We start from the raw sequence: 26,824 nt of genomic DNA, 5'->3' as shown, positions 1-26,824 counted from the left end.
TCCGTAGAAGCATCAATGATTTCACATCGTTAGTGAGAGCCGCACGGAGAGCAGTCGAGAGCCGCATGCGGCTCGGAGAGCCGCGGTTGAGAATCACTGGTCTATACTCTAGGCGAGCGTCACAATGGTGCATGGTGAATGGTGATAAAGAACCAGTTTATTTCGGACAAGTTATATGCAAAAGGTACAGAGACTTTTAAACGAAATTCGGTAAATTCCGACAGTGCAATCAAGCGAATTTGGCAGTATAATAGAGGCCCTGTGATAGCGAAACTCATCGTAAATATAGCTTAGAATTTATATTCCCTGATATTATTCAAATTGTCGCACTGATTTTCAAAATCGAAATATTGATCGACTTCGCATGTATATTCGGCGTAACATAAAGTTGCGCTACAGGCCTATATTTTTACGGCGGTACTACAAAGCTACTTACCAATCCATAACATGGATAATTATGGCGTTGATTTTAATTTGTAATTGTAAATGCCGCTTCATTTTTCGGCGTATTAGACAAGACAATGTGTATTTGAAAACTGAATTTTCGTACAAGCGTCGCCATGTCTGCTATTGTCGTGCAATCCAAGATTTCGTGGTATACGCGATGTCGGGTAGATCGAATTCGCGAGTCGTGTTAGTCGCCGGCACGACAGCAACTTAAATTTGAGGATTTTGAAAAGGAAATATGAGCCTTTAACCTTGAATACCCCACTGACCTCTCAAAGACATGTTTATGCTTCCACGAGAATAATTATTCTGGTCGATATGAAAATTTATCAATATTGCAGCAACTGGTCAACAAATTATTAAGTTCAAAATTAAGAATTTGTCAAAAAGCCATGTCTTGGCCCACCCAAATGAGCCATAGGTTCCCGACCCCATCTATAGTAAATAGAACGCTCGCATTTCTTTCAATGCCTAACAATCACAATCAGCAAACTTCGCCTTGCAGAAGAGAACCATATAATAATATCTAGTATCAAGAAGACATCATTAAATGAAGTTTCCAATATTACATTTAAGTTGCAGGGATTTGTCGTAATTAAATTTAGAGTCATATTTGGTTTTTGATAGTTCACTGGTCTGCAACGTTTGTTTTGAAGTTTTACCGGTCCGGGAGATCAAAAAGGAAAAGTTATCTGGATTCCTTGTCTATAGTCGCACAGTGCGCGAAAAAAAATTTCCACTTGGAAAATTAATTTTGTCGATAATTGGTTGTTTCATTTATTACTGTCAAATATTTATCCATTGCCACCCTGAATTGCAACAAGCGTGAAGAAAATGTTCAAGTTTAATTAAAATCTCACAAAGATGTGGGAACCAGCTCGTGGGCCGCCAACACACTCTAATTTAATTATGTGTAGACTGTAGAGGGCTGCATAATTATTGTTTTACGGCTGCAGGTTGGCCACCTCTGGTCTGTTGAAATAAGGATGAGCAAGGCTTCAACTTATTGGAAATGATAAATACTAATCAGAGCTCGCCATTACCGGACCACGATCTAACACAGTGGTTCTCAAACTCGACCCCCTTGAGACTCCCTGGCTAAGCACTATTTATAAGCATGTCGCAGGAAGTACCAATTCAAAATGTATGAGCTCTCGTGCCGTTTTCCTAGAGAATCATTATATACAAATGTGGTATGCTGAACAGAACACAGTCAACTCCGCCCTGTTCTATTCCGAAAGGAATGAATAAGTTGAAAACCAGCTGTGAAATTATGAGAAACATTTGCTTGTGACATCACAAAAGGAATGCCATATACAAGCTGGGTAAAGCTGATATGAACATTGTACGATATTGCACTCTCGGTTCAGATGTTCTGAAGCTTAAACTTGCCTATTGTGATAGCTAGCCATTGGTCCATTTAAACGCGGATCCGGTACACCCCAGTACACCCCATCTGAGAGGTACACCCTTTTGAAATTTTGGTACACCCTTGGGTGTACGTACGTTTACACAAACAGCTTTCAAACCAGAAATTTTCCTGAGGAAATAATAGGGGGGGGGTAAATTGAAAAGTAGGCAATCTATAATATGAAAAGGATATTTCCATTTTCGAAGTTAGCGCGAGACAAACATAAAGTTGCATCAACAAATCGAGCCAAACAGAAATATTGTCACGTATAGTGCCATTGACGGATTATTGATTTTTCAAATATCCATCTGCATCGTTGGGCCTTATTACCTATCTCCCTATACCATTAACGAAATGTTTATTAGTTGAAACGAACAAGCCCACTTTAAACAGTACTGCAATATTGACAAATGCAAATTATTATATCATAACTTTTGACAGATATTCTGACATTCTGTCATCAGTCATCATGTCATTTTATCGTGAGCAACAGTGCTATTAGTATATTGCGATAATCAATATAATAATCAACGGTGCAGGAATAGCATTCAACGAATCCGAATCGCGCATTCCAGTAATTTGTTCTATTTTCATAAAAACTCGGGTTTCTGGTCAAGTTGGACTTGAATCCCGATTGGGAAGACTACTTGTAAGTCATTTGGAACAATGATTCGTTATAATTCCTGCTTTTGTTGTTTCGTCTTTTTGCGTTTTTCTTTCATCAGTTTTTTCGCTTTAGTGATCCTGTCGTCTTCTGCTTTGTACTTGGTGTTCGGTTTCCGGGATTCATTCACGGAAATACTGACAAATTAGAAATAACGAGTAATGTACACTATGCATACGGTGATTGCAAATGGGTCCAATGTATTTGGAAAGCTTATTAATCAAACCGTTTTCTGAATACTAGTTGGTGTATAAATAAATATATTTCAAAAATAGATAGGTTTTTGATAGATAGTTTCAACAACGCAGATGGCTTACTGGCGACACCGATATATTCGGCTATAAAGCTAGAGTAACCGATAAAAGACATGTGTGATAGAAAAATCCAACAATCTCACTTGTCCGATAACTTTATGATTGCATTGATAACTGACGTGGCCTGATTCCAACTGAATTTCTTTGTTTCCAGATCTAAATACACTATGCATATAAAGGTGGGCTATAGCTGATAACGACAGTAGTGTAAAATAAGTAGTGTAAAAATAAAATGCACCAAGTAATTTATGTCGGCTCATATGTGTATACAATGTAAATTTCAACGAAATAAACCGCTCAGAATCACTGATTCCAAAAAGCCAATTTCGGTCAAATATATGGGAAATAGCATGTTATTACCTTGAGCTTGACGATCTGATCGATCGTCCGATCTTAAGTTGTTGCAGCGGGGCCTATGATAACGTAGTAGGCCCCGAGTTGCAGTCAAAAGAGCAATATGTATTTATAACCTGCCATTGATTCAGCGCCGATTAGACCACGGAAGAGCGTTTCGAAGTTTTCGCCACGTAATTTGGTATTCTCTTCAATGTGTCTTAATATTTTCAGGCCGCTTATCTTCACTTTTCCTTGGTTAAACATTCTGTCGAAATCATCCGAAAGCACTAGAAGATAAATTAAATGATCAATCGCCAATGGGAAATCAGTAAGTGCAAATTTACGCTACTTAGCAAGCCTAGCCTGATTTTATTGGTCGAATAGCACAAAACATGCTACAGGACAAGTGTCAACTACGACTACGAGGCACTTCACATGCAGAGCTCAGCACACGTCTCCAGTATACCTTAAACAATTAGGACATGAAATGAAACTTGTGGGTTATAATTAGGGCCGGGGCAAATCGAGTACCTCAGTGATTCGATTCTGAATTGAGTAGGCTTTATTATGACGTCATTACAATAACACTTGATCACTAATATGCAAGTACTGCCAGTCACAATCAATGTAGCTATATGTGACAGTACTGCGTGCCGATCACAGAAATGTCATTTCAATGAACGTGAGTACCGTCGTACAGCCTCGTGCTACTTGAACTGAAAGATATGATAAGGAATTCGCCATTTCCAGACTCGAGCGGTGACAAAAGACCATCGAAACAACTACCCAAAAGCATCGACTCCGCCATCTCGACTCGAATCATCTCAATTGATACTAGATTCGGATTAAAATAGAGTAATCGTTATGCACAGTACTGTAGTGTTAATGATCCAGATAGCATGTGAGCGGAAGCATCTCGTGTAACTATATAGATCAGTGACTGCAATAAGCGATATTTGCGAACAGACCTTACAAATCGCTAAGAATACCCAAGATATTACTCACCGATATCAATGAGCGAGTCAGAGGCCTGTGAATTTTAAAGTGACAGTGTTGCTAAAGTAATCGACTGGATTCGATCAGAATAACAAGACTTACACCCTTCAGATCTGGAAGCTCAAATTGTCCTGATTCCACGGAAACAACAAACAGAAGCAAAGAAAGACTTCTAATGTAACTCATCATGATTCCGTTGTACCGAATTGCGATGAATACTCTAACACTGCTGCAGTCTAGTATTTATTGATCATTCGTGACCGGTACATATTCTGCTAGCACAATTTGTGGCTAGTGGCTAATACCGTGAATACGGAAGAACGCTGCGAAGTATGATCGTGCGGAACGGTGCCCTCCGGGCTCACGATGTGCATGTAAGTGAAGCGGGAACAGGTTTGTGTAACAACGGAACTGTCATGCAGACTTCACACACAACATTGCTCAAATATATTTATTTGTGTTTGTGGGACTACAATTCAACATGCTAACACGCAATTCACGCACGCAAATAATTTCATAAATTTGCCTAATATATCTCCAATCCGCTTTACAGCTCCGCCTTGGATTGATCAGGAATCTCGTCTTCAGGTGACATAGATTTACCAGCGTGGATGGCCAACCTGTAAAAATGTCGCAGTGTATAATGACATGCTTCATTGCTCAACAAAGGCAATAAGCGATGAGAAACAAAATAGCCATTGTAGTCTGGAGCGACATAATTTATAATCTCCCATCGGCGTCGAGTCAGTATCTTTCACTACTATTGAATCACGTGGTTGGTCATTAACTCTTTTCCATTTTGTGACTTACTTTTGAAAGTGCTTTATCACTTTATTCATCATATCTACTGCGTCTTCCAGTTTGAATTTGTGATCACCAAGTTCTGAAGTGGATGTTTAAATTGTCCAGACACTTGCTATTGAAACAACATTGTAATGTAACCTGCATCGGAAGTAACATCGAAGGCTTCGTAAAATACTTTTGCCAAATATGTGGGCTCTATCGTTGTTTCCTCGATGCTGTACTTTAACATATCCAAAGCCGTAGCTGAGTTATCCTCCCCCGCGAATATGTCATCGAATTTGCTGTTTAGTGCTGACAGACGAATAATAAATCGTTTGGGATTGTCGATACAAAAACTCATGGTCCAATTCCAACCGAACATAAATCGTAAGATCTTACTTACTTGCGTCAATAATCTCATTCAAAAACTGAAACAGAGAATACCGCCTGTTAGTTCCACTGATTTTACGCGTCTTTTGAACGCCATTTATAGGGTCTATCACTATCTTGTTAAATTACATTTCTTACCTTGCGTTCTTCGGGCTCGCCATTGCTGTATATGCCAAGCAGCAAGATTGTAAATGCCAATAACATAGATTCCATACTATTCATCATATGCTTGAAATGGTCATTACTAGGTTAGTTTTCTCCTTATATCTCTAGCTAAAACCAACATAAAATACTAATGTACGTATGCACTGTGCTTTGCAGTGCATGTTATGAATATAGACGAGCGCTGACAATTTAGTCATGCCGGAGGCTGTTTACCTTGAATTACCTAACCTATAGTAGAAACTCTGGATTTGTTTTGTGTTCGAATAACAAAAGTCCTAACACATGTGAAATCTATCTTGTATAGCTTTGCAACATGTAATATTTTTTAAGCGCGGTAGATATCGATTATGCTCGCGTTCACTACAGCATTACATTTACATCACGTTTCTCGATATAAAGATCTGGTATATCAGCTGAGGGCGACAGTTATTCTATCTCAATCTGTACAGATAGGCAAAATGGAAATTTTAATGAATGAGTCTTTTTGCACATATTTATCCATAATAGTGGTTCTGTGGAAACTATATAGGCTAATTAATATTACAACCACTGTATCAACATTTCAAGGCATCACAACATTGTGATACATTCAGAAGACAGTAACTATCCGAAATGACTTCCTGAATATAGGGGGAGATATGTGGTACCGATGGATCCCTGGGACCGAAAATACTTTAAAAATTCTCTATGATAATTCCTTGATTAAACTCCGTGAACTTGTTTACAATTGCATGCTGGCAAAATCTTTCCTCACTAACAAAAAATTTCGACGGGCGCGAGCTATATGGGGTCTCTGACAGATGTTTTCTGTTTTGGGGGGTGTAAACTAAATTTCGATCGACGCATACATTTTTCTTCGTAACCTTCAACACGAACAAACCAGCAATCTTTTTTATTGTGAAGTGTAGGGCTTGTATCAGGCTATATAATGGCACCTATTATTTTATTCAATACCTTCCTCGAGTGAAATTTTTTTCGATTCATGTATAAAATTCGTAGGGTGGGGACCGATGATACAATAGCAAAATCAAGCAAAATAATCAAGCATACTAATCATGCAACAACTGAAACCCGCCTACGTACAGAAACTCTTTATGTAATAATTACATAGAATGTTTTATCGCTATAACGAGGTATTTGGAAGTCACAATGTCGATTTTCGGGCAATCTGCATATACCCTCAAATTTATAAGCTCGAGACTAAATCGAAACGTGATTTTATGGCAACATTTGAGTTATTATTTATTATCTTTTTTGATATTTGCGACCAAACATTCTTCTTTAGCTTGCTGTAGCTGCGATTACAATACTGAGCAAGAAAAATTGTCACATCTGAGTTTTTGACAGTATGTCTCATAGGTTCCCGGGTCGTGTGCTATTGGACCCACTGGGTGGGGACCGATGATACGTTCGAGCAACAAATTTTGAACATCCATAAATATTTTTGAAAAGACGGATATTCATGGATATGAGCGCAATAGCTATGGCTTGCATGAAAGTGCTGATCCGGCAAAAGATCTGCTGTTTTCGGCTGAACATTTTGGGGCCAGCGATCATTTTCCAATTTTTGATCCATCGGTATCACATCTCCCCCTATATTAAACTAAACTAAACTTCAACCTCAATATGGAGTAGTTTTGAAAACAAAATTTAGTCCTAGTAATGGGACTTGTAAAATCCATATTTTTGAGACCACCAGGGATTCTACGGCAATGAGATAGATGAGAAACACCGTCTGAAATTTCACTGTATAATTAATTACAGTCGTAAATGATGCAGAACTAATCGCTTGCCCCTGAAATTAAAATTTAATTGGTCGTGGTCATGTGGTGAGTTACATGCGAATCGCGACGAAAAGTATTGTGAGAATAATTCGAACCTTGCTAAAACTGCCTTTACTAAGTTGATAATGACGGAATTAAATATTTTCAAACCGGAAAAGTGATACCAAGTTACATGATGTTGTAAAACTTAGATTTTCGGAATAAAACCCAGAAACCCAGGGCATGCCCAGCAAAGCCAGATCTGAATGGAAAAACTCAAGGGTGGGATGCTGTCTATATCGCGACAGGCATATACTACGTATATCCAGAAACATGTAGCGGCATGGCGACATGAGGAAAATTCGACGTTAACCCAACATTTTCGATGTGGTGGTATATGTGAAAGTAGTCAACCTTTTTAGGATGGTACGTACGTACGTACGTAAGGTGCGTATTTGGGCCTATATAGTAAATCAAAGTTACACAGGGTTACCATATTTTGGTATTCCGAGAGGAAGACAGTTTCTGTTTTTTAAAATCATAAAAGTTAGTTCACCGAAATTGAAAGCAGTTGATTTTGAAATATTTTAAGGTGTTGACTTAAAAAAGGTCATCATTTATTTCGACCCCCGAATGACCGGCTGGAACGTCCGCATTACCTATTTCGCGTCATTTATGCCTATTTTCCGTTGGCCCTGTTCATTAGCCTAGCTCTATAAGCTGTGAAGGAGGACGAATTGCCAAAAAGGAAGGCTTTTAGGCGTCATCGGAGGACAATTTTATTTTCCTGATAAAGGAGGACAAATCCTCCTAAAGGAGGACGTACGGCAACCCTAAAGTCGTGAGCGGGGTTGTGAACGTTTTTGGGCGATTAGAATATCTTTTGTCTGTATAGCAGACGGAAGGTCACGAAATAACAGCATGCAACAAAGTAATTGATACCAATATGGGCGTTACTATGCCCTCAATTTTCAAAGACACCACCTCCCTCGGCTTTACCGGCAAATCTGATTACGTGGGCTGAGAGAGGATAAAAAATTGTGCCATAATCTAACGATAGGAATTGCGATCCTGCGTCCGAAATAAACGGAAAATTGTCCGAATTAATTAATTCATTACAATTTTTACTTTTTTTCCGTTCCTGGGCATTTTGGCCGACTAAAACGGTTGCTCGGGTTATCCAGTGTCCGGATTAAGCGGAGTCGACTGTATATGAAATTACCAATATTATTGACCGATTTCAATGAATTAAGAAAATGTTCGTTCTTCGCGCGACTAAACTGCACAATACCTCACTGACTATGAGAATAAGAACTCGTGTTCACAAGTAGTTGTGAAAACGTACATCCCAATGGGTGTCTGGGGCTTCTCCTCCCAGATTTTTGCTTTATCATCTTATGAGGCCCACGAGAGACCAACGTTATGGGAGGTGCTGTCGAAGTACAGAGCCATGCTGGTACGTATTGCTACGTGCAGATGTGCACATACCATGTGATTAATCCAAAACGGTTAGTTTGATCATTTATTTAGAATTTTTATCAATTATAAACACCACAAGATTGCGATATAACGAAAGAAGGAAGATGTCGAAAACAGAGCTCTTTGAATAAACATATAAACAAACATCTGACCAATGAAAGACTGAATCCTAAATACTATTATAGATGCATCAATTTTCTGGGCATATGTCTAGATATCCCTGATTTGAACTGATGCGCAGTTGGTTCTATAGTTCATCCTTAGTTTGATCGCCATCATCCTGTTGTTTAACCTCTATATCCTCCGGAGAGTCCTCAGCTGCTAACTTCCCGTCTTCCATCTCCTTTGCAGGTGGATTTCTAATGGGAAGGTGTAATTATATGAACGCTATATTATAACATGTATATGAAATTAAAAATCAACTTACACTTGTAGATGTTGGAGAATTTTAGAGAGGAACTTCAAGGAAGTTTGCTCAGTGAAAATCTTTTTTTCAAGATCTGTGAACGAGAATACACGCAAGTATTATATGAATAGATACAAGTTAAATTCACTAAGGAATCTTTACCAACCGATTACTCCCGATACTTCTGCTTTCTCCAAAAATATCTCGGTGAGATATTCAGGTTCTATATTCGTTTCTTGAATGAGGTACTTTAGCAACAAACTGGCAGATGTCTTTTTCCCCTCCAATTCATATATTTCGTCCATCTTATCCGACGTAACTATATTGACACGCATCACGTAATCAGAAGAAATCGTACAACGAAGTTAAAAAAATTCAATCGCTTACCTGCATCTGCAAGCTGCTGCAGATGCTGTGAAAAAGGTTCACATCCTTTAATTTATATTACAAATGTTACATACTCCCGATGAGGGCATCAATCTGCACAGGCAATGCTTAAAGCCATAGTAAGAGAATACCATTGGAGCGTGAAAGGCTAATCGAAACACAAATGGGTCATCCAGTCACAGGCTTCCCATTCGGGGGCATGAACCCTCTCGTTTTCCCGAGGGACCGAATAACAATCAGAAAATAAGTTAGCGAGCCGGCCCAAACGTTAAGCTATATTCTGTGGCGCATTATTTTTTTTTTCTAAATTGAAAACAGTGACTTATGTTGCAAATACAGACTGCTAATTGGATAAGTTAATAAAAAGGCAATAAGAACGTGAGAATTAATTTTGATCATATTAATTCAGTGTCATTATTCAAAACAATGGTAAACATGAAATATTCATGATTCAAATTCATCCACATACTCCCTTTTCCATCACGACACCCAAATGTATTTAGAATATTACAAAGCTAGTTTGATTGCTGCATCTCAGGCGGTGGCTTAATAAAATAGTCTTATTGTTTTGCGAGATACGGTAGCATGTACGAAATTCGCAATAACACAGCCTCAGCCTAATGTCTGTATCTTACAGAGTGTTTTCCTTACAGTGCGAACTCAAATTATACTCCTGAAATCCCACCAATCTCGTCGCCATTCTTTTTGACACGACCTTTCATCATTTATGCGTGACGATGACCACTAATCAGGTGGACTGATTGAATTGTTTTACGAATTAGGGATTTGTAAACGTATTAAGTAACAGCTTAAAGGACGGACCGTATAATTCTTAATGTTAAACAATGGAAACAAATATGGTTTGAACTGTTTGAAAACAGGGATTTGTGTCATTTAATCGGCATATACTTTGCTACATCAAAACATGCCTTCATTTCGGATCTGGAATACGTTACTTAATTGCAGCACATATAGAAACAGGCTTCAAAATGAACGCATATTTCTGGTTCAGTTTATACAGCCTTATAGTTTTAGTCTACGCAACGCAATTTCACGTGGGCCGTGCAAGGTCTGGTTTAGGTAGTAGCAGTTGAGTGTTTGAGCAAGGAACAGACATTTATCTCTTAAGCTTAGCATTATTATTACTGTTGTAATATTGATAGCCATAAAATTAAATGCTAAATATGCTTGGATGGGGGAATTAATTTGCAGGAATGTTTCGCGCCAAAATAGTCGGAGTGCTTCTCATTTTATTACCTTACCTCGTTACCGTCGAAATCAGAGTCGCCTTCTACAATATCAGGCTGCTTTCCGTCTTCAAATACTGGGATCTCACCTCCACTTGGGAACAAGTCGTTTTCTTCGTCGAACATTGCTGGTGGCTTACCATCCACGTCTGCTGGACAAAATCCAGAAGAGATTTGTACGAATATTGCTAACACTAGCATTGTCCTCATTCTTGAAAGCGACATAGCGACAACCCAACAACCATCAACTATACGGACACTTACTACGTATTAGCTACTTTTAAAACATTCATGTTCAGTTGCCGAGAATTTCTTTTGCCTCAAGCTAGAAAAGTACAGACGTGCACGTAGATGCTACCTCCATTGAGCAATTGCAGTACGACACCTCAGCACTAAAAAACGTTCTTCACGCCAATAATTATGCTATGATGCGATTTGCTAGCTCGGCGTTGTTTAAGCCTACACTGAACCATGGTTTACTACATCGGCAACATGAAAGCAACATCCTTCGAGTTCCAGTGACCCGGAATGGAATCTCAATTTTGGTTGCATATAGCGAGCATGTCTGCATTTCAGTTTGGCCTCTATTTACCACTATACAGTAGGGCTCTTCAAAAATGACCTTTTTTCTCAAATCATACTGGCTACTTGATAAAATTGTTAGGTTATCTAATTTAAGCCTACACACAGAATTTGGTTCAATTCCAGCCAGTAACCGCTTTGCTACAGTAGAAGTAAGTTTCTATTTATTATATAAAAATAATTAATAAAAAATTTGAAAATTTTCTGTTCACCCCATGAAAGTGTTAGGCTGTCTATAGAAACGATGGTCACCAAATTTGGTTCAATTCCAACCAGTGAAAGCGGAGTTATTGCCGTCGAAAAATTTGGATTTGAATAAAATAGTATTTACGGTGAGCACCACTATAATAAATAAACAAAGAATCGGTCACCGTAAATACTATTTTATTCAAATCCAAATTTTTCGACGGCAAGAACCCCGCTTCCACTGGTTGGAATTGAACCAAATTTGGTGAGCATCGTTTCTATAGACAGCCTAACACTTTCATGGGGTGAACAGAAAATTTTCAAATTTTATATTATTTATTTTTATATAATAAATAGAAACTTTTTTCTCCTGTAGCCAAGCAGTTACTGGCTGGAATTGAACCAAATTTTGTGTGTAGGCTTAAATTAGGTAACCTAACAATTTTATCAAGTAGCCAGTACGATTTGAGAAAAAAAGTCATTTTTGAAGAGCCCTACTACAGCAGTATAGGCCTACACAATACATACTCAATCAAATTCGTATGGTGCTATGATGTGTGTGGTGGTAGCGGTGTGGTACGTAATACATTTGCAACATCGCAATACTGATGGCTCTCGGGTTCTAGTCCGACCGAGGTCGAATCCAGAAGTCCTTCTCGCTAATATTGCTAATCTCTGTAACCTATGTAGCCAGTGTTGGGATCAAGTCACTACCTTCGAGTCACGATTGATTTCGAGTCATTGCAGATTTTGACTCGAGTCAAGTCAAGTCAATCGATATTCGAAGGTGACTCGAGTGAAGTCAAGTCACTCGAATTTTGGAGGTGACTCGACTCAAGTCGAGTCAAGTCAAGTCAAGAGTCAAGTCACAATTCAAGTCGAAATACAAACAATTACTACTAAATAAATACAGTCCATCCTCAAGATTACCGGACCACGACTGACCTACCGATCTCGCTTCCCATGACATGCCGCCCTATTTCTTGTCGCATTCTTTTTCTATACTATCTTCTTTACTTTCATTCAGTGTGCATGCCTCCTCTTTACATCGCCTAGGCCAAGGTGGGTGTCAGATTCCATAGACTACTCCTTGTCGCTTCGACATCTTCCTGTCTTTTCATTGTATCGCATTTTTTGTGGTGTATTGAACTGATAAAATTGCTAATAAACCAATGATGATGATGATGATGAAGTCAAGTTGCCTTTTCGAAGTATGAGGCATGATTACGTCAATGCATTTTGCTAGCTGTCTGAAATACAGATTGAGTGGTCATTGATTTTGAATCAATGATCGAATAAGAGTTGAATATCCTCAGTTTACAGTTCCCAACCACAATAGAGAATAGAGAATAGAGAAACGAATTGATAAGATGCAATACATTACGCATTTACCAATTGACATGAAATAATTCGAGCCTGCGCCGATGGTTCGGGACTATATACTATACTTGCATTCAATTTCAAGAAAACAAGAGGTTTGGTTAAGGAAGGAACAGAGAAAACAAATAGACATTTTGCCACTAAATTACTTTTCTACTAGTTTACGACAACGTAAGCCAGTGGTTCCCCACCTTTTTCGTCTCGTGGACCCCTTGGCCGATATTTGATCTAACCCCCCCCCCCCCCCCCCTATGAATAAGTTGCCTGTGACTAAAAAAGGTGTTTTTTTTTGCCACACAACCAATTGTTGACTAAACAATTTAGGGCCAAACATATTCAGATATGTCCGAATTATGTCGAATGCGGACCGCACTAAACTTTGGTAAAGTTCCGCTAAATGTGGCCTGTTTTTTTACCATTCGGGTAGCCGCTAACGAAAAATAAATCACCATCAGTCCTTTTGCTAAGGCCACGAGTTGAATCGATAAATTTGGTATGTTCTTCACGTTCGCTCATACGTTGGCTTAAAAAGGTAGCATTTTCACCAGCGGCCCTGTGCTTAATTCGGCTTGACTGTATCCTGCTTAGTAGCAATTTGGTCGAGAGAGGCTGTCACGGGCCCAAACGAAATCGTCTCGTGAGCCTCACTTTATCAGAGGGTGTATGTATGTATGTATAAGGGGTTTTATGGTGCTCGACTACTAGGGTCTTGTGCACCAGGCCTGAGAGGGAGCCATAGTTGGATCAGATATGTCTACACAAAACAACAAATTCTACGACCGCAATAACCATGTGCGGATCAGTCAACAGACATTCCAAGGTAAATTTCACACTTCTACGTTCGGCTACGTTTTTTAAAATGTTGTCTCTGGTGATCGTATCGAGGATACGTCAGTAGAAAATGTTCGACAGTTTCAGGTACGCTGCATGTTTCGCAGAGACCACTGTCGTGACAACCCATGCGTTGGAGGTGTGAGGGTGTAATATCTACTGAGGGCATTTAAACATTCACCTAGCTTAAAATCCGCCAAAGAAACATACAATTGTAAAGAACCAGTTTCATACTCTAAAAACCTTGTGAACCCCGTGTATCTTCCGATACATCCCTGAAGTCAGATTCCCCCCTAAATATTTCAAAATTCCCCCCAAGGGGGGAATTCCCTCCGGTTGGGAACCACTGATGTAAGCTGTAAGCTTCGATCACTTCGTTTGAGGTCGATTTAGTGACAGAACAATGAAGGCTCACTAAAACGCGCGATCATTGAATGATTGGTCGCTCTCACGGGTCACAGCAGCGTTTCGCGAACAATCCCAGATTTTTATCGACACCGATTACTTGATGACTTGAAATTGACTCGTGAATTTTGCTCCGATCAAGTCACGAGTCAATCCAAATTTCTGATACGCCGAGTCAAGTCAAGTCAAGTCATTTTACGGAAGTGACTCTAGTCAAGTCAAGTCATACGAAAAAGGTGACTCGAGTCAAGTCATGACTCAAGTCATCTCAACACTTAGTATGTACTTTACGCCATGCGGACATCATCAGGCCTTGTTATTTTTGGCATATGCCAAAAATAGCTTCTTTTTGGCATTTGTCAGATTTTATGTTTGGCAATTTTGGCATCGCCATGAATTCATATTTATAGACTCGAATTAGCCATGTAAATTGGTTCAGTTCGATCTTTCTCATGAAAGGGAAGTCACAAAACATGCAGTATCCACACTCTGCCATCAAACAGCAAGATTTAAATCCGAATTGAAAACGATGTTGGTGACCAAATTTAATCGACGCAAAACCGAGTGCTTCTGCAATATCTATTCTCACTAGTCGATTCACTATGTGTACAACATTACCAGCATTTACACAGGTCACACAGGCAGTGTTATTTTTGCATATGCCGAAATGCCAAAAATAACACGGTCTGGTCATCATTCCATCAGGCCTAACGCTAAACAGAGATAGCCAGACCTTAATTATACTTACTTTGAGTGCTCAAATAGGGTTTACGCTATAGTTGTAGGCTACTCAAATGACTTTGTTAATTATTTCATCATTTTAAAAACATCACAAGACTGCGATACAATGAACTGAGGAAGGTGTCGAAACGACTTGTATATAGTAGCCTAGTCTTCGAAATCAGACACCCTCCTGGCTGGCCTTTTTTCGATGATTTGACTTCACTTCCGTTTTAATTATATTTTAATCTTTTGAAAACACCACAGGATTGCGATAAGATCAAAAGATAGGAGGAAATCAAAACGACTTGGCCAGTTCAACCAATCAAATTCCCACACTGGGCTACAATAAGAAAAGTAGAACGCGTTAAAAGAGTCATGCATATTGCATACTCACACTCTAGTACAGCGGTTCTCAACCTTTTCGACCCCGTGTGATCCTCTCAAAGAGAAAATAGTTCGCGGTTCTAACAACTTGGAGTATAGTCTTTAAGATCTGACACCCACCTTGGCCTAAGCGAAGTAAAGAAGAGGCAAGCACTGCACACTGAATGAAACGTAATGCCAAACCTCAACATCACGGCCCAATTGCCTTCTGAAATGCTATGTGGGGGAGTTAGCGTACCACTACCCTTGACGCCAGAGGCCCCGATTTGATTCTAGGTAGTAGCACGTTCCGTGGCGTCGGGAGTTTTGCTGGGATTCTCCATCCCTTTAAGAAAAACATTCGACCAATTACCTATCCAAGAAAAGGAATGAAAAGAGCGAGGAAGCCAAAAATAATGGTAACGATTTAATACGGACATGAATCAGAGGGGGATGCAAGATTGAGAGACTATGCTTGCATGGTCGTTTCGACATCCTCCTATCCGTTCCTTGCATTGCATCGTAATTTGTGTGTCTTGAGCGGGTAACCGCCGATTATGCCATACTAAGTATCTGGATTCCTTAATTTTTGTTATATGCCTATACGTCTACCTTGTTCACCACATTTTCTCGCGGCAGTCCTATGCAATCCAATCGGCACACTAGCACCGGCACGCCGGTTGAGAACCATGCACTGCTCTTGTATTTATCCATAGTAGAAGGTGCTTGTATTTCGACTTGAACGTGGTCCGGTCATGGTCACTGGCCTTACTCGAGGATGGTCTGATATCTGGCGGAATACAATTCCCCACGTTGGGCCCCGACACATTGATGGCCACCGCTGGTAATGGTCAGGGTCACCCCTGATGTAAACTATAGATAACTAACCTACGGATAGATACGCAACACCCGTCGTCACGCTTGCTTTCTCGGAGGAAAATGCTGGCCAGCAATCTGAACGCAACGTAATTGCTATTCCCATAGCCGACGACCTGAGCGCTCAAATTAAATAAAGTTGATCTTATTTGAAAGCTACTGTCACACAGTGTTCTTTCCAATTCTCTACTAGTTGCTGACGATTACCCCTGACGAGTGTCAGCCGAAAATATTCGGGTTCATTTCAATATGAATATACTGTTCAGGTTCAATTATCTATATGTAAACCATATTGCTATATCATACGTCCGGATTTCGACAAATCGCATATCCGGTACTAGTTAGCGAGCCAGGAGCCACCATCGTCGTCGTGTGTGACATGCTCGAGTCCCATACATAATGGTTTTGGTTGTTTAGCTGTGTTTCTTGCAGTCTTTCGGTAGTTGAATGAAGCTGTTTAGTACTTAGTTTATATATTACTGCCCAGTGTTTATCCGTTTCGCAATTTTTCGCTACTTACTCTATTTATGTATACAACACCACTACGAAAAATCTAGATATTGGGAATTTCTCAATTTGGCTTTTCGTTTTCATTTATACGTGTACAGGCTACAGTACGTGCTTTTAGTAAATTAGTTTCATCAATAACTGCGTTTTACAATGCTATAAAAAGAAATTAAACAGACCAGGTATAGGTATAACTATTGGCCACTGATTATAATATATTGTGGTGCGTGCCCTGCTCAGCCCACTGGAATCTCGGTATGTTTTGCCTTTGCCTAATATATCAGGGGGATTACCAGTGAACTCGGCACTTGGTGAATTCGGCTGCACAAACTCGGCACTTGGTAAATTCGGCCGTGGTAGATCTCGTAATCTTGGGATCCTTAAACCCTGTTGTCCGTACACCCTAACCCTACCTCAAACCTAATATCCTCACTCACATCCAACTTTAATAGACCCTCTCCAAACTCCAATCTTTGGATACCCTAACCCCTTTTTTGACCCTAACCCACCTCCAATCCTGATATCTCCCACCCCAAACCTAATATCCCCCATATCCAACCCTATTAGGCTATTACCCCCCCCCCCCCCCCCGTTAGCCGTTATACCTCTTCCCCTCTTAAGATATAGGCTACCCTAACCCCAACTTTAACCCATCTCCATCCCTAGTACCCCCCTCCAACCCTAATACCCCCTCCCGAACATTGATATCCGTCTCTTCAAAGGCAAAAAATAATTTATTTCGACGTGAACATGCGAAACATTTGTTGATGAGGAAGACTGGCTTGTCGTGATCGTTGAACGAAGAAGCGCCGCTTGATCTTCCACAGCTCCGATCTCACATACAACGCCAAGATCCATCTTCTCTAAACTTACACGACGCACGCCCGTCACTCACGCCATCAAATCATCAATACCAAGCAGACCGCGTGTGGTGGGTATATGAGCGCTGCGTTATTTCCCGCGGCTACGCAATCCGTGATCTAATCACGCTGTGACTGCGTGATCTACGGATTCCCTGACCTCCTTACAAGATTGACTAATCACTTGATAATACTATTATTAGTTTAATAATTCCTATTCATAGCTGTTAATACACTTTATTACAAAATTTTCCGAGGGCCGAGTTCACCAATGGCCGAATTCACCATATGCCGAGTTTGTGCGGCCGAATTCACCAAGTGCCGAGTTCACCGGCAACCAACAGGGGAGCGGCGATGATTCTCCAAGTTGAAGTAATTTAATAAAAAATGAAGAATGGTGTGAGAACAAGAAACCGATTCCATACAGGTTGTGGTGCAGAGTGCAGACAGAGACAGTATTGTACCAGACTATCAGTAATACAGCAAAGAGGCTGAATTTTTTTGAAATTGCAGAGTACCAAGTTATAGTGATTGACTGTGAATGAATTCACTGTAGAATTTTAACCCAATATTTGACTAGCTATTTCAGAACTTCCTTATTCAACTTTGACATCATGGATGATGTAATTGCTAATCCTCCGAATGCGGCAGAGGATGATAGTCTCGATGATTTCTTTGCAAAGAAAGACAAGAGCAAAAAGGGAAAAAAGAAAAAAACGAAATACGTCACGACCGAAGCACTTGCAAAGACATTAGAAAAATGCAAGTAGATCTGCTATAAGTCCAGAGCGGAATTGGTGGCAACATCACCCTCAAATTTGCGTTTAACTATACTAAGTAATTCTATGCAAGAAGCCCTTCTGTCACGTACAACTTATTGTAGAAAACAACCACTGTTTCCAATTTGGCTATAAGTATTTGAATTGGTGGACTTTAGTACATACAATGCAGCTAGATCTTACCAAGAAAAAATGTTTAAACATATTTTGTGATACGATTGTTGATATACAATGCTCCTTCCAATTCTCTTACTAGTTGCTGACGATTTCCAGTAAATTCGGCCCTCTGTAAATTCGGCCACAGGTCACTTCGGCCCTCGGCAAATTCGGCCAATGCCAGGGTAACAATAACAGTTACGGTACAATAACATTACCTAACCCTAACCCTTTACCCTAGCCCCAATCCTAACTCTAATCCTAATCCTAACCTCCAAATCACTTGATAATAACATAATTATGTAATTAATTCACATTAATAGTTGGTGATACATATTTACACAAAATTCTCCGAGGGCCGAATTTACCGATTGGATTCGGCCCTTGGTAAATTCGGCTCCGTAAATATCCGCGTTATCTCCTGTGACTGTGTGATGTACGCATACCCTGACTTGCAAATCACTCGATAATAATATAATTATGTAATTAATTCACATTAATACTTGGTAATACATTTTTATACAAAATTCTCCGAGGGCTGAATTTACTGGGTAAATTCGGCCATCGGTAAATACGGCCCCGTGAATATCGCGCTATCTCCCACGATTACGCGATCTACGCATACCCTGACCTCCAAATCACTCGATAAAAGTATAATTATCATAATTATCATATCATTATCATAATTATACTTTTATTGAGTGATTTGGAGGTCAGGGTATGCGTAGATTAAAATGTATTACATTTTAATACAATATTCTCGGAGGGCCGAATTTACCGAGGTCATGGCCGAATTTACCGAGGGCCGAATTTACTGGCAACCGTTGCTGACAATTAGGCTATCCCTGACGAGTGTCAGCCGAAAATATTCAGGTTTATGTCAATAAGAATATGCTTTTTAATTGTATACTGTATAGCCTATTGAAGTTTTGTACCTCCGAGAAGCTCTTCGGGCAAATTACTTAAAATAAATTCCAAGACTCTGGTATATGTAGGCTACGTTGGAAATTTGGCTCCTTTCATCAGACGATACACCGTCCAATACTAATTTCCAAGTGGCTTCAAGTTATTTTCTGAATTGGAATGGAAATCTGAAATCTACCATTAAGTTTACCTGTGTCTAATTTTGTGTGTAGTAAGTACTGGAACAGAAGAAGAAGAACAACAACAGCCGAAACCGCCTCGGAAGGAAAAGGAATCTGGCAGTGGGGAAAAACGAACAGATGCTGCTGTAAGAGACATCTCATATATCTTTGTCAATTGTTAACAACTTACTGGCTTAGCAACACGAGAAATGTCATTTTATGCAGGGAGGTCTGCAACTTATTTTGGATTATTTTATTACAATTTTCAATGAGCCATAGTATCAGCAGTGGCAGCATTTTCTGTGATTCAGACTGCTTCAAGAGAAAGTTTAACACAAGTCCACTCCACGACTCTGATTCCACAGTCTTGGGTATCGTATCACTCCGTATCACAAGCAATTATCATGTCTAGACTGTGTCTGGGGTGTGTTCATGTTGACCATATAAATATACTAAGATATCGCACTAGATATCACCGTCATTATACCAAGATATTGCAACTATTTATATTATAACAATCGCTGACATTAAGTCTGGATCATGTCTGGCCTCATTCTGTACAGTGCACACCGCACATGTATGGTCTGAAGCATTCTGGACTTTTTCCGTACACTGACATTTGCTCCGGTACATGTATGGTTTCAAATACTGCGCATATATCAATTGTTCGCACCATGTCTGGTCCTATTTGGTGCGGAGTCGCATTCTAGACATGATACGTCGTGATCGTGATGCTTTTTGAACAGATTGATACTTGATGTACCTGAGTTCATACGTGATGACAAACTTGCGATTAGGGCTGGGCATAATGATTCGAGCACTCGAATCTGAATCTAGTATTAATTGTGATGATTCGAGTCGAGTAGTGAAAGACGATTTTTTCAATCACTGGAAATATACGCTCCTCGCTACGGAAAGGTAATTCATCAACGAGAATTATAGTTTCGATACTAATTTTCACTGTTGAAGCCTTGAAACCTTGATTGGCGGAATTGTAGCATACGAAACATATAGTACAAAGCTACGAAGGTTACTTTACATCACATATTTGCGAAGTCATGATTATTCCACAACATTGTCACCAAGTGCAATGAAATCATTGTGGTCGGAAAAATGTCAAAGTGTCATTTATGAGATGGATAACAGGCATTATATTCTTTGTGTGGCATTAACGGTACATATTTGAACTATGACGTATTACATTCTGTTATGACGTCATGATGGGTGATACTCAATTACTCGACTCGAAGCATATTATGTGATTCAGAGTCGAATCACTCAAGTACTCGATTTTACCCAGCCCTAGCTACATATCATTGACTTAATTGAGAGTGAAATTGCCTGCCAGTGAAAGCTAAAAAGCGCAGAAGCGGTTCTGGAAAGTATCCTAACTGGAGCCCCGACCGATTATTATCGGTTTGCTGATAATATCGAGTCGATATCACACTTTGAAAGAAATATCGTTGTCGGCCATTAGAGGTAAAAAGTTCTTGGCAATTTTCGTGCTGTCACAACATGGTAGTAAGGAGTTAAGAGCTATAATACTGTGTGACTGCTGGACTGGAAATGTTGATCTTTTTCTTATCGCTGATAGCTTACAGGTGCCCAGATGCGGCCTTGCTAGTATATTTTGCGGCCTTACTGGTTTATTTCGCAGCATTTCTAGTTTATTTCATGTCCAAACATAGCAATGACTGTGACGCTGTTCAAATAAATGTCCTGCAGGTTTGGAAACGCGTGTCATGCTAGTTCCATATCTTTTGAATATCGACAGAATACATCGGGGTCATTTGTGATAGTGCCAGTTATCGATGTGGGCTTAAAAATCAACCAATGAAATTGGTATTGTGTGGGATGTTGGATATGATTGTACTCTTTTCCAGCAGGACTTTGCCTTCCTCGTTACAGCTCAGGCCCTACCACTCGGGCTCCAATCTGAATCGGGAGGAATAGTAATTCCACAAATATGATCAATCTCGACAAAGACAACAGTTTGATTTCTAATGCAGATGGTTATCCCCTTCTTGCATGACATCGTTCCCCAATCTGACACCTTGATGCTTCCCTTACTTGCCGTTGTGACATCATTGTTTAATGTCACTGGTGAAATGAGGGAATTTCTCTGCCATAGTGGGAAGCGAATTTCTTTAAACTTAAGTTGCAATAATTTTGCTCGCGCAGGACGGCGAAGAGTGGCACGAGTTCGAAGATGAGTCGCAGAGAGATTATAGCGATTTGAAAATACAGAATTTTCAAATAAGGCAGGTTTGCATGCAATTGTGATGCTCGTGTATTGCATTTCAACCGCTTTCTCGTATTTGTAGTGATCAGAAACCGGAGGAAGAAGCTCCTGAACCTCAGTACAACGACCTGGGTGAGCTGATTTTACCGAAGGAGGAAGGTCCGTGGAATAAGCAGAATGCAGACAAGCCAAACAATCCGGCCCCGCCAAAGAAAACAGGTACCATTCCGTCAATTTCCTACATTCGTAGGCTTGTATTAGATTTTGAGTTTCAGATAAAATCTAACTTGTGCTGAAACCAACTTGAAATAAATTTATAATAATGGTAATGCCAGAGGTGGTCCGCAACGAAGTACTTGTACTTTTTCAGAGTACTCACGTCGTACTTAATTTTTTAGACAGAATTAATTACTTTTCAAGCTTTGGATTTTGTAAAATAGAGCGTAATTTGGGCATATGTTTGCGTCACCTGCACGAGTGAAGTTGTCATAACAACTAGGCAAGGTAGACCCTTTGTCATGATATCTGAATATATTTTCGAAATTGCACCTATTTTTTGTGTCTTTGGTCATTTTGCAGTCGCGAGGATTCAACATCCAATTTTAAAAGTAGCCACTCCCGATCAACTACTAAAGCTGTGCGATCTCTCGACCAAATCTACTCTTGAAACCACCTATTTGAGTACCGTACTTTTCATAGCTTGATTTTGTGCTACCACCTGGAAGTGATTTTGACATGTCGTAGAAATCACTATTTCTAGTTGTTATTGAATAGGAATTTATTGCGATTTCGAGCACCAACACTGTATGTCCGATATCTTCTGATTACAAAATATTCTTCAATAATCTGCAAAAGCTCACATTTGAAAATTACTTATTTTAGAGCCCGCGCCAGAGACCGCCCCTGCTACAAAGTCCGTATATCGCCCGCCACATGCCAGGTTAATATCATTGTTCTTTTCTATGTGATAATTGGTCTGTGCACAGAATTGCTATCGACTCGATACCGTTCTCGTATTTAATGCTACTTGTGAATGACCGCCCGAGTAAAAGCAAAACAAACTTCACTGTCGATTCAGAATGTCTGGCAGTGCCACGCCTGGGGGTATCCTGCCGGGGCAGGGGCGCCGACGAAGACCACAAGAAGCGCCGGTAATTAACAGCGAAATTGATTTCCCAACGTTGGCGTCGGCGGTTCAAGACACAGAGTGAGTATCTGTCTTGAGTCTTGATCCTACTTGAGCTACATTACTTCCGCATTGTTTTCGTGCCGGGTTGTGTTTGATTCATAGCGCATTGCATTCTTAATTCTGTTCTCGCTGATCTGCGAGAGGTGGGCTGGCGTGCGAAGTTTACTGGTCCCAGCCAGATGTCGTGTGTGTGTGTACGACTGGGCAAATGCTAGTGCTTGAGTGATTCAATTCTGAATCGAGTATTAGCCGTCGAATATTCGAGTATCTCCCGTCATGACGTCACAATAGCATGGAGGCCATGGATCGTTGAAATGCGTACCTTTTATGCGACCAAAAAGAATATATGCCAGTTCTACATGATATCAAAGATCATTGATCGTTCTTCGACCGTACCTATTTTATTGCACTCAGTGACAATGCTGCTTGATTACTACAATTTCCGCAAACACACCTTTGCTGTGTACTGGGATACGACCAATCGAATTTTACAGCCTCCCACAGTCGGAAATAGTATCGAAACTGCAGTTCTCGCTAATAAATTAACTTTTAGTGACAAGGAGTGTAGAAATTCAGTACCCATCATCATTAGCTCCGGTAACCAGCGTACGTTCCCGACCCGTTGGTGACTTCCGAAGGTTCTGAACGACGCGTGGTATATTTAGTCTGTTGACAACTGCACAAGGCGATCGCAGATGATCCGTCGCAAGCGCTTGGCCGTCATCGGGTTGCGGGCTGTTTACGAAACGCACTAGAATACGAATACGCTGCAATGCGCGTTGCGTTTCGCTCAGTGCGAAGGTAGTAGACACACTGGTATTAAACACACTGTTATGCATACTTCCGCCGTCCTCAAATGACCGCGTTGGTTATGTAGGACTGAATGCGACGAAGGGAAAACCCGTCCTGCTTTCTGTGTAGCTAACCAGATTAATGACTATGGCTGTCACGCGGTTCCGTCATTAACGGTCATTGGCCAACCGTGCACTTCTGCACAATTGCAGGTGGACTTGCACCAGGAATAATGCGAGGTTTGCTACAGTGACAAGGTATATTATTAAGCCGAATTGCGAATTACACTCCGGCCGTGATCCGACTACGTATCGAATAACGTCCAAAAATCGGCCAAGTCTAGAATTTTTCGACCCGGATCTTTTCAGATAGATTGTCTACGTGTTGGCGTACGTATTTGTAACCCGAGCGATATTTTGCTAAGTACAATTTCGTGCGTTCGTACTGGTTTCGTATCGAAATGGAAAGGCCTAAGCTATTTGGAAACGCAGCGCTTATTCACGGAACTCTGGCGAATAATATATAGCACCTCTCTTGGTGAGCGCCTGGTCTTCGAAATAATTCAATATCCCGTCGTGTGAAGACTTGTTATTCGCTAAGGCGCCACATACCGCATTCTCGAAATCTGCATCCCTCCTGCCCCGGTCTGGCATTTAAAATGAGTCCCGAAATCTTGTGTACTCTCTTTCCGGTGCGAAAATGTCGTGACGTTGATTGTTCGCTATTTGCTTTGGTTTCAGACATCATGTCGGTTTCGAGACGGTCAAGTCCGGCGCCAAGTCGATATCGAAGAGTCAGCAGCAGCAACAGCAACAGAGTTCCTCGCAAGGAAACGCTTTAACTTTAGGGAATCAATTCGACGCCTTGGGTGACTAACGTGGCGGTTGGGCGCGTTTCGGAAAGATAGACAATCGCGTGTTGACGACTGATGTAGATGCATTACCGTTTTCGCCTTGGTTCTTCTCGCTTGGCGCGAGACGTGCCGCTGCTTTGATCAACTACCGCGCCGCGTTCTCGTGATCCGTTTTTTCCGTGTATAATATATTTTCGTGCGTATTTTCTTGCTGGATGGGAATGAGGAATAATTACGGTTAGCTTGTTCGAATGCTATGATGTTGCGGGGTTGGATTGTTTAGCTGCGATGCGATTGTGATTTCGCCGGATTTTTGGGATGCAGAATAATAAAGATGTTGGATATGCACCGCGAACGGTTTATGGTCGGGTTGGTGGCGGGCGAGACGCGTCTTGGAAGGTGTCGAGCTCCGTTCAGAATGAATCTGTTGTCATGGTTATGTTTGTGTGGGTGGGCTATGACGACAGAGATCGGGGATGGGTAACCTTCCATACCATCAAACCATCCGTTGGGATTGCTAGCATTCTGGTTGCACTTTTTATTATTTCCCTATTTATTATATCATGATAAGGGCAGCGCGAAATTCTTCTTTCATAAAGGGAGACGTGCCTAAAAAGGTTGAGAACCACTGTTTCAGAGTCTTAATAGAAGAACGTGGATAGGGGTTTAAAGATAGTTAAAAATGTATCATGTTTAACATCGTTTCTAATCATGACGGCAAATAGATATTTTTTTAAATAAATCACACTTTCTCATTACCTAACATCAACCCATTCATTTAGCAGCATTTATTAACATTGTAATTTAGAAATAAAATCAAAAACGCTCCAGAATATAGCTAAAATATTTCATTCGGCCCGCCAACGTATTTTCTACTCATGTGGCCCGTGGAGGAAAATAATTGCCCACCCCTGAATTAGAGGCTATTAAATGGCGTATTTCAGGTAAGTGGTTACTGGTTAGTCATCCCAAACGCTTCCGTCGATAATTCAAAAGCTGCATGGCGACAGTGATGGTTGATTAATACTGTAACCCGAGAGTTCTCTGAGCTTGTACTGAGGCTGAGTTGTATTTTCCTACTGCTGAAATCACAATATCCAGGATGAAAATCTAAAGTGAGGGGGTCGAGGGACTGTTCAACAATGATGTGACGTTACGGATCGTTTTACCAGTGTTGGGATGACTCGAGTCATGACTTGTGTCAAGTCAGACTCGAGTCAACTTTTTCGTATGACTTGACTTGACTCGAGTCACTTTCCAAAAATGACTTGACGTGACTCGGAGCAAAATTTTCGAGTCATCAAGTAAACGGTATCGATTAAATCACTGAATTTTGTGAATGTTAGTATTATGCGCGATACTCCTGCTGTGTCACTTGCGAGAGTAACCAGTTATTCACTGATTGTACGTTTCACTGATCCTCTATTGTTACATCACAAATATATTGACAACAAGCGTAATGATCACAGCTTACGTTGTTAGTAGTAGTAGCAATAGATTAACCTCATAACAAGTATCTCTGTTTCTTAGACGGCCCAGTGCTTAAATTCCACGGTGATCGCCTTTACCGACCCTCTTATATGACTTCAATCCAGCGAATATAGTTTGTGCGTTTATTTTTTCACGGATGGGTATAGTGTATTGTACCATATGAATTTGTTAAACTTCTCGAGGCTTCGAGCCGATTGGCTGCTAATAACAGACTGTTGCATGTTGCTATAGTAACTCGAGAATTTTATTTGCAGTTCTACGTGTGCGTGAGCGATACAGCGCCTTCTTGAGCAATATTTAATTAGTATTTATATTAGTTATTTGATTCAATATAAATGGCCAATTATTCTGTCTTTTGCACAGCTAGCAACATGTTATGACTTTGAATCGTCACTGATACTTCGAAAATTCAATTTGACTTGAATTATGACTTGACTCGTGACTCGACTTGACTTGATATGACTTGACTCGAGTCACCTCCAAAAAACGAGTGACTTGACTTGACTCAAGTCACCTTCGAAAATCGATTGACTTGACTCGAGTCAAAATGTGTAATGACTCGAGATGACTCGTGACTCGAAGGTAGTGACTTGATCCCAACACTGCGTTTTACGTAGTGTGAACAGATGTCACGGAGTCATTCGCCTCACTGATTACGTTACACCTCTGTATCGCTACAAATTAGATATAGCTGGGTTTCTCGCGGTCGCTTTCATTTTACTAAAATGGGATCGAT

General features: G+C 40.4%; 4 protein-coding genes across 5 annotated transcripts; 1 reads left to right on the top strand and 3 right to left on the bottom strand.

Annotated features, from left to right (window-relative positions):
- Window positions 1–1,273: 1,273 nt before the first annotated feature.
- LOC145433527 (uncharacterized) lies at window positions 1,274–4,507 on the bottom strand. The gene is made up of 5 exons (XM_080310646.1): window positions 4,271–4,507; window positions 4,178–4,202; window positions 3,307–3,459; window positions 2,920–2,992; window positions 1,274–2,659 (listed from the first exon to the last, which is right to left on the bottom strand). The coding sequence occupies exons 1-5, from the start codon at window positions 4,355–4,357 to the stop codon at window positions 2,533–2,535; spliced, it is 465 nt and encodes a 154-aa protein (XP_080166772.1). The 5' UTR covers window positions 4,358–4,507; the 3' UTR covers window positions 1,274–2,532.
- A 98-nt stretch (window positions 4,508–4,605) lies between these two features.
- On the bottom strand, window positions 4,606–8,632 carry LOC145433528 (uncharacterized). Its single transcript, XM_080310647.1, has 5 exons — window positions 5,480–8,632; window positions 5,355–5,379; window positions 5,111–5,263; window positions 4,979–5,051; window positions 4,606–4,788 (listed from the first exon to the last, which is right to left on the bottom strand). Exons 1-5 carry the CDS (start codon window positions 5,564–5,566, stop codon window positions 4,716–4,718), a joined length of 411 nt encoding a protein of 136 aa, XP_080166773.1. The 5' UTR covers window positions 5,567–8,632; the 3' UTR covers window positions 4,606–4,715.
- A 146-nt stretch (window positions 8,633–8,778) lies between these two features.
- Window positions 8,779–11,074, bottom strand: LOC145433526 (uncharacterized). The gene is made up of 5 exons (XM_080310645.1): window positions 10,804–11,074; window positions 9,542–9,566; window positions 9,321–9,473; window positions 9,176–9,248; window positions 8,779–9,107 (listed from the first exon to the last, which is right to left on the bottom strand). The coding sequence occupies exons 1-5, from the start codon at window positions 11,011–11,013 to the stop codon at window positions 8,996–8,998; spliced, it is 573 nt and encodes a 190-aa protein (XP_080166771.1). The 5' UTR covers window positions 11,014–11,074; the 3' UTR covers window positions 8,779–8,995.
- A 6,975-nt stretch (window positions 11,075–18,049) lies between these two features.
- On the top strand, window positions 18,050–24,945 carry LOC145433524 (protein CDV3 homolog). Of its 2 annotated transcripts, none has more exons than XM_080310644.1 (7): window positions 18,050–18,267; window positions 19,577–19,667; window positions 21,703–21,782; window positions 21,846–21,982; window positions 22,646–22,703; window positions 22,842–22,970; window positions 24,485–24,945. In XM_080310644.1, the coding sequence occupies exons 1-7, from the start codon at window positions 18,116–18,118 to the stop codon at window positions 24,618–24,620; spliced, it is 783 nt and encodes a 260-aa protein (XP_080166770.1). In that variant the 5' UTR covers window positions 18,050–18,115; the 3' UTR covers window positions 24,621–24,945. The 2 variants fall into 2 exon arrangements, with proteins under 2 accessions (XP_080166770.1, XP_080166769.1); XM_080310643.1 differs by having other exon boundaries at window positions 18,051–18,263; window positions 19,573–19,667.
- Window positions 24,946–26,824: the final 1,879 nt, after the last annotated feature.

This window comes from Botryllus schlosseri, chromosome 2 (genome assembly GCF_051294905.1).
Source record: "Botryllus schlosseri isolate E-star chromosome 2, Bs_hap1, whole genome shotgun sequence".
NCBI lineage: Eukaryota > Metazoa > Chordata > Ascidiacea > Stolidobranchia > Styelidae > Botryllus > Botryllus schlosseri.
Note: the sequence above shows the minus strand (reverse complement) of the source record. Positions and strands in the feature narration are given on the sequence as shown.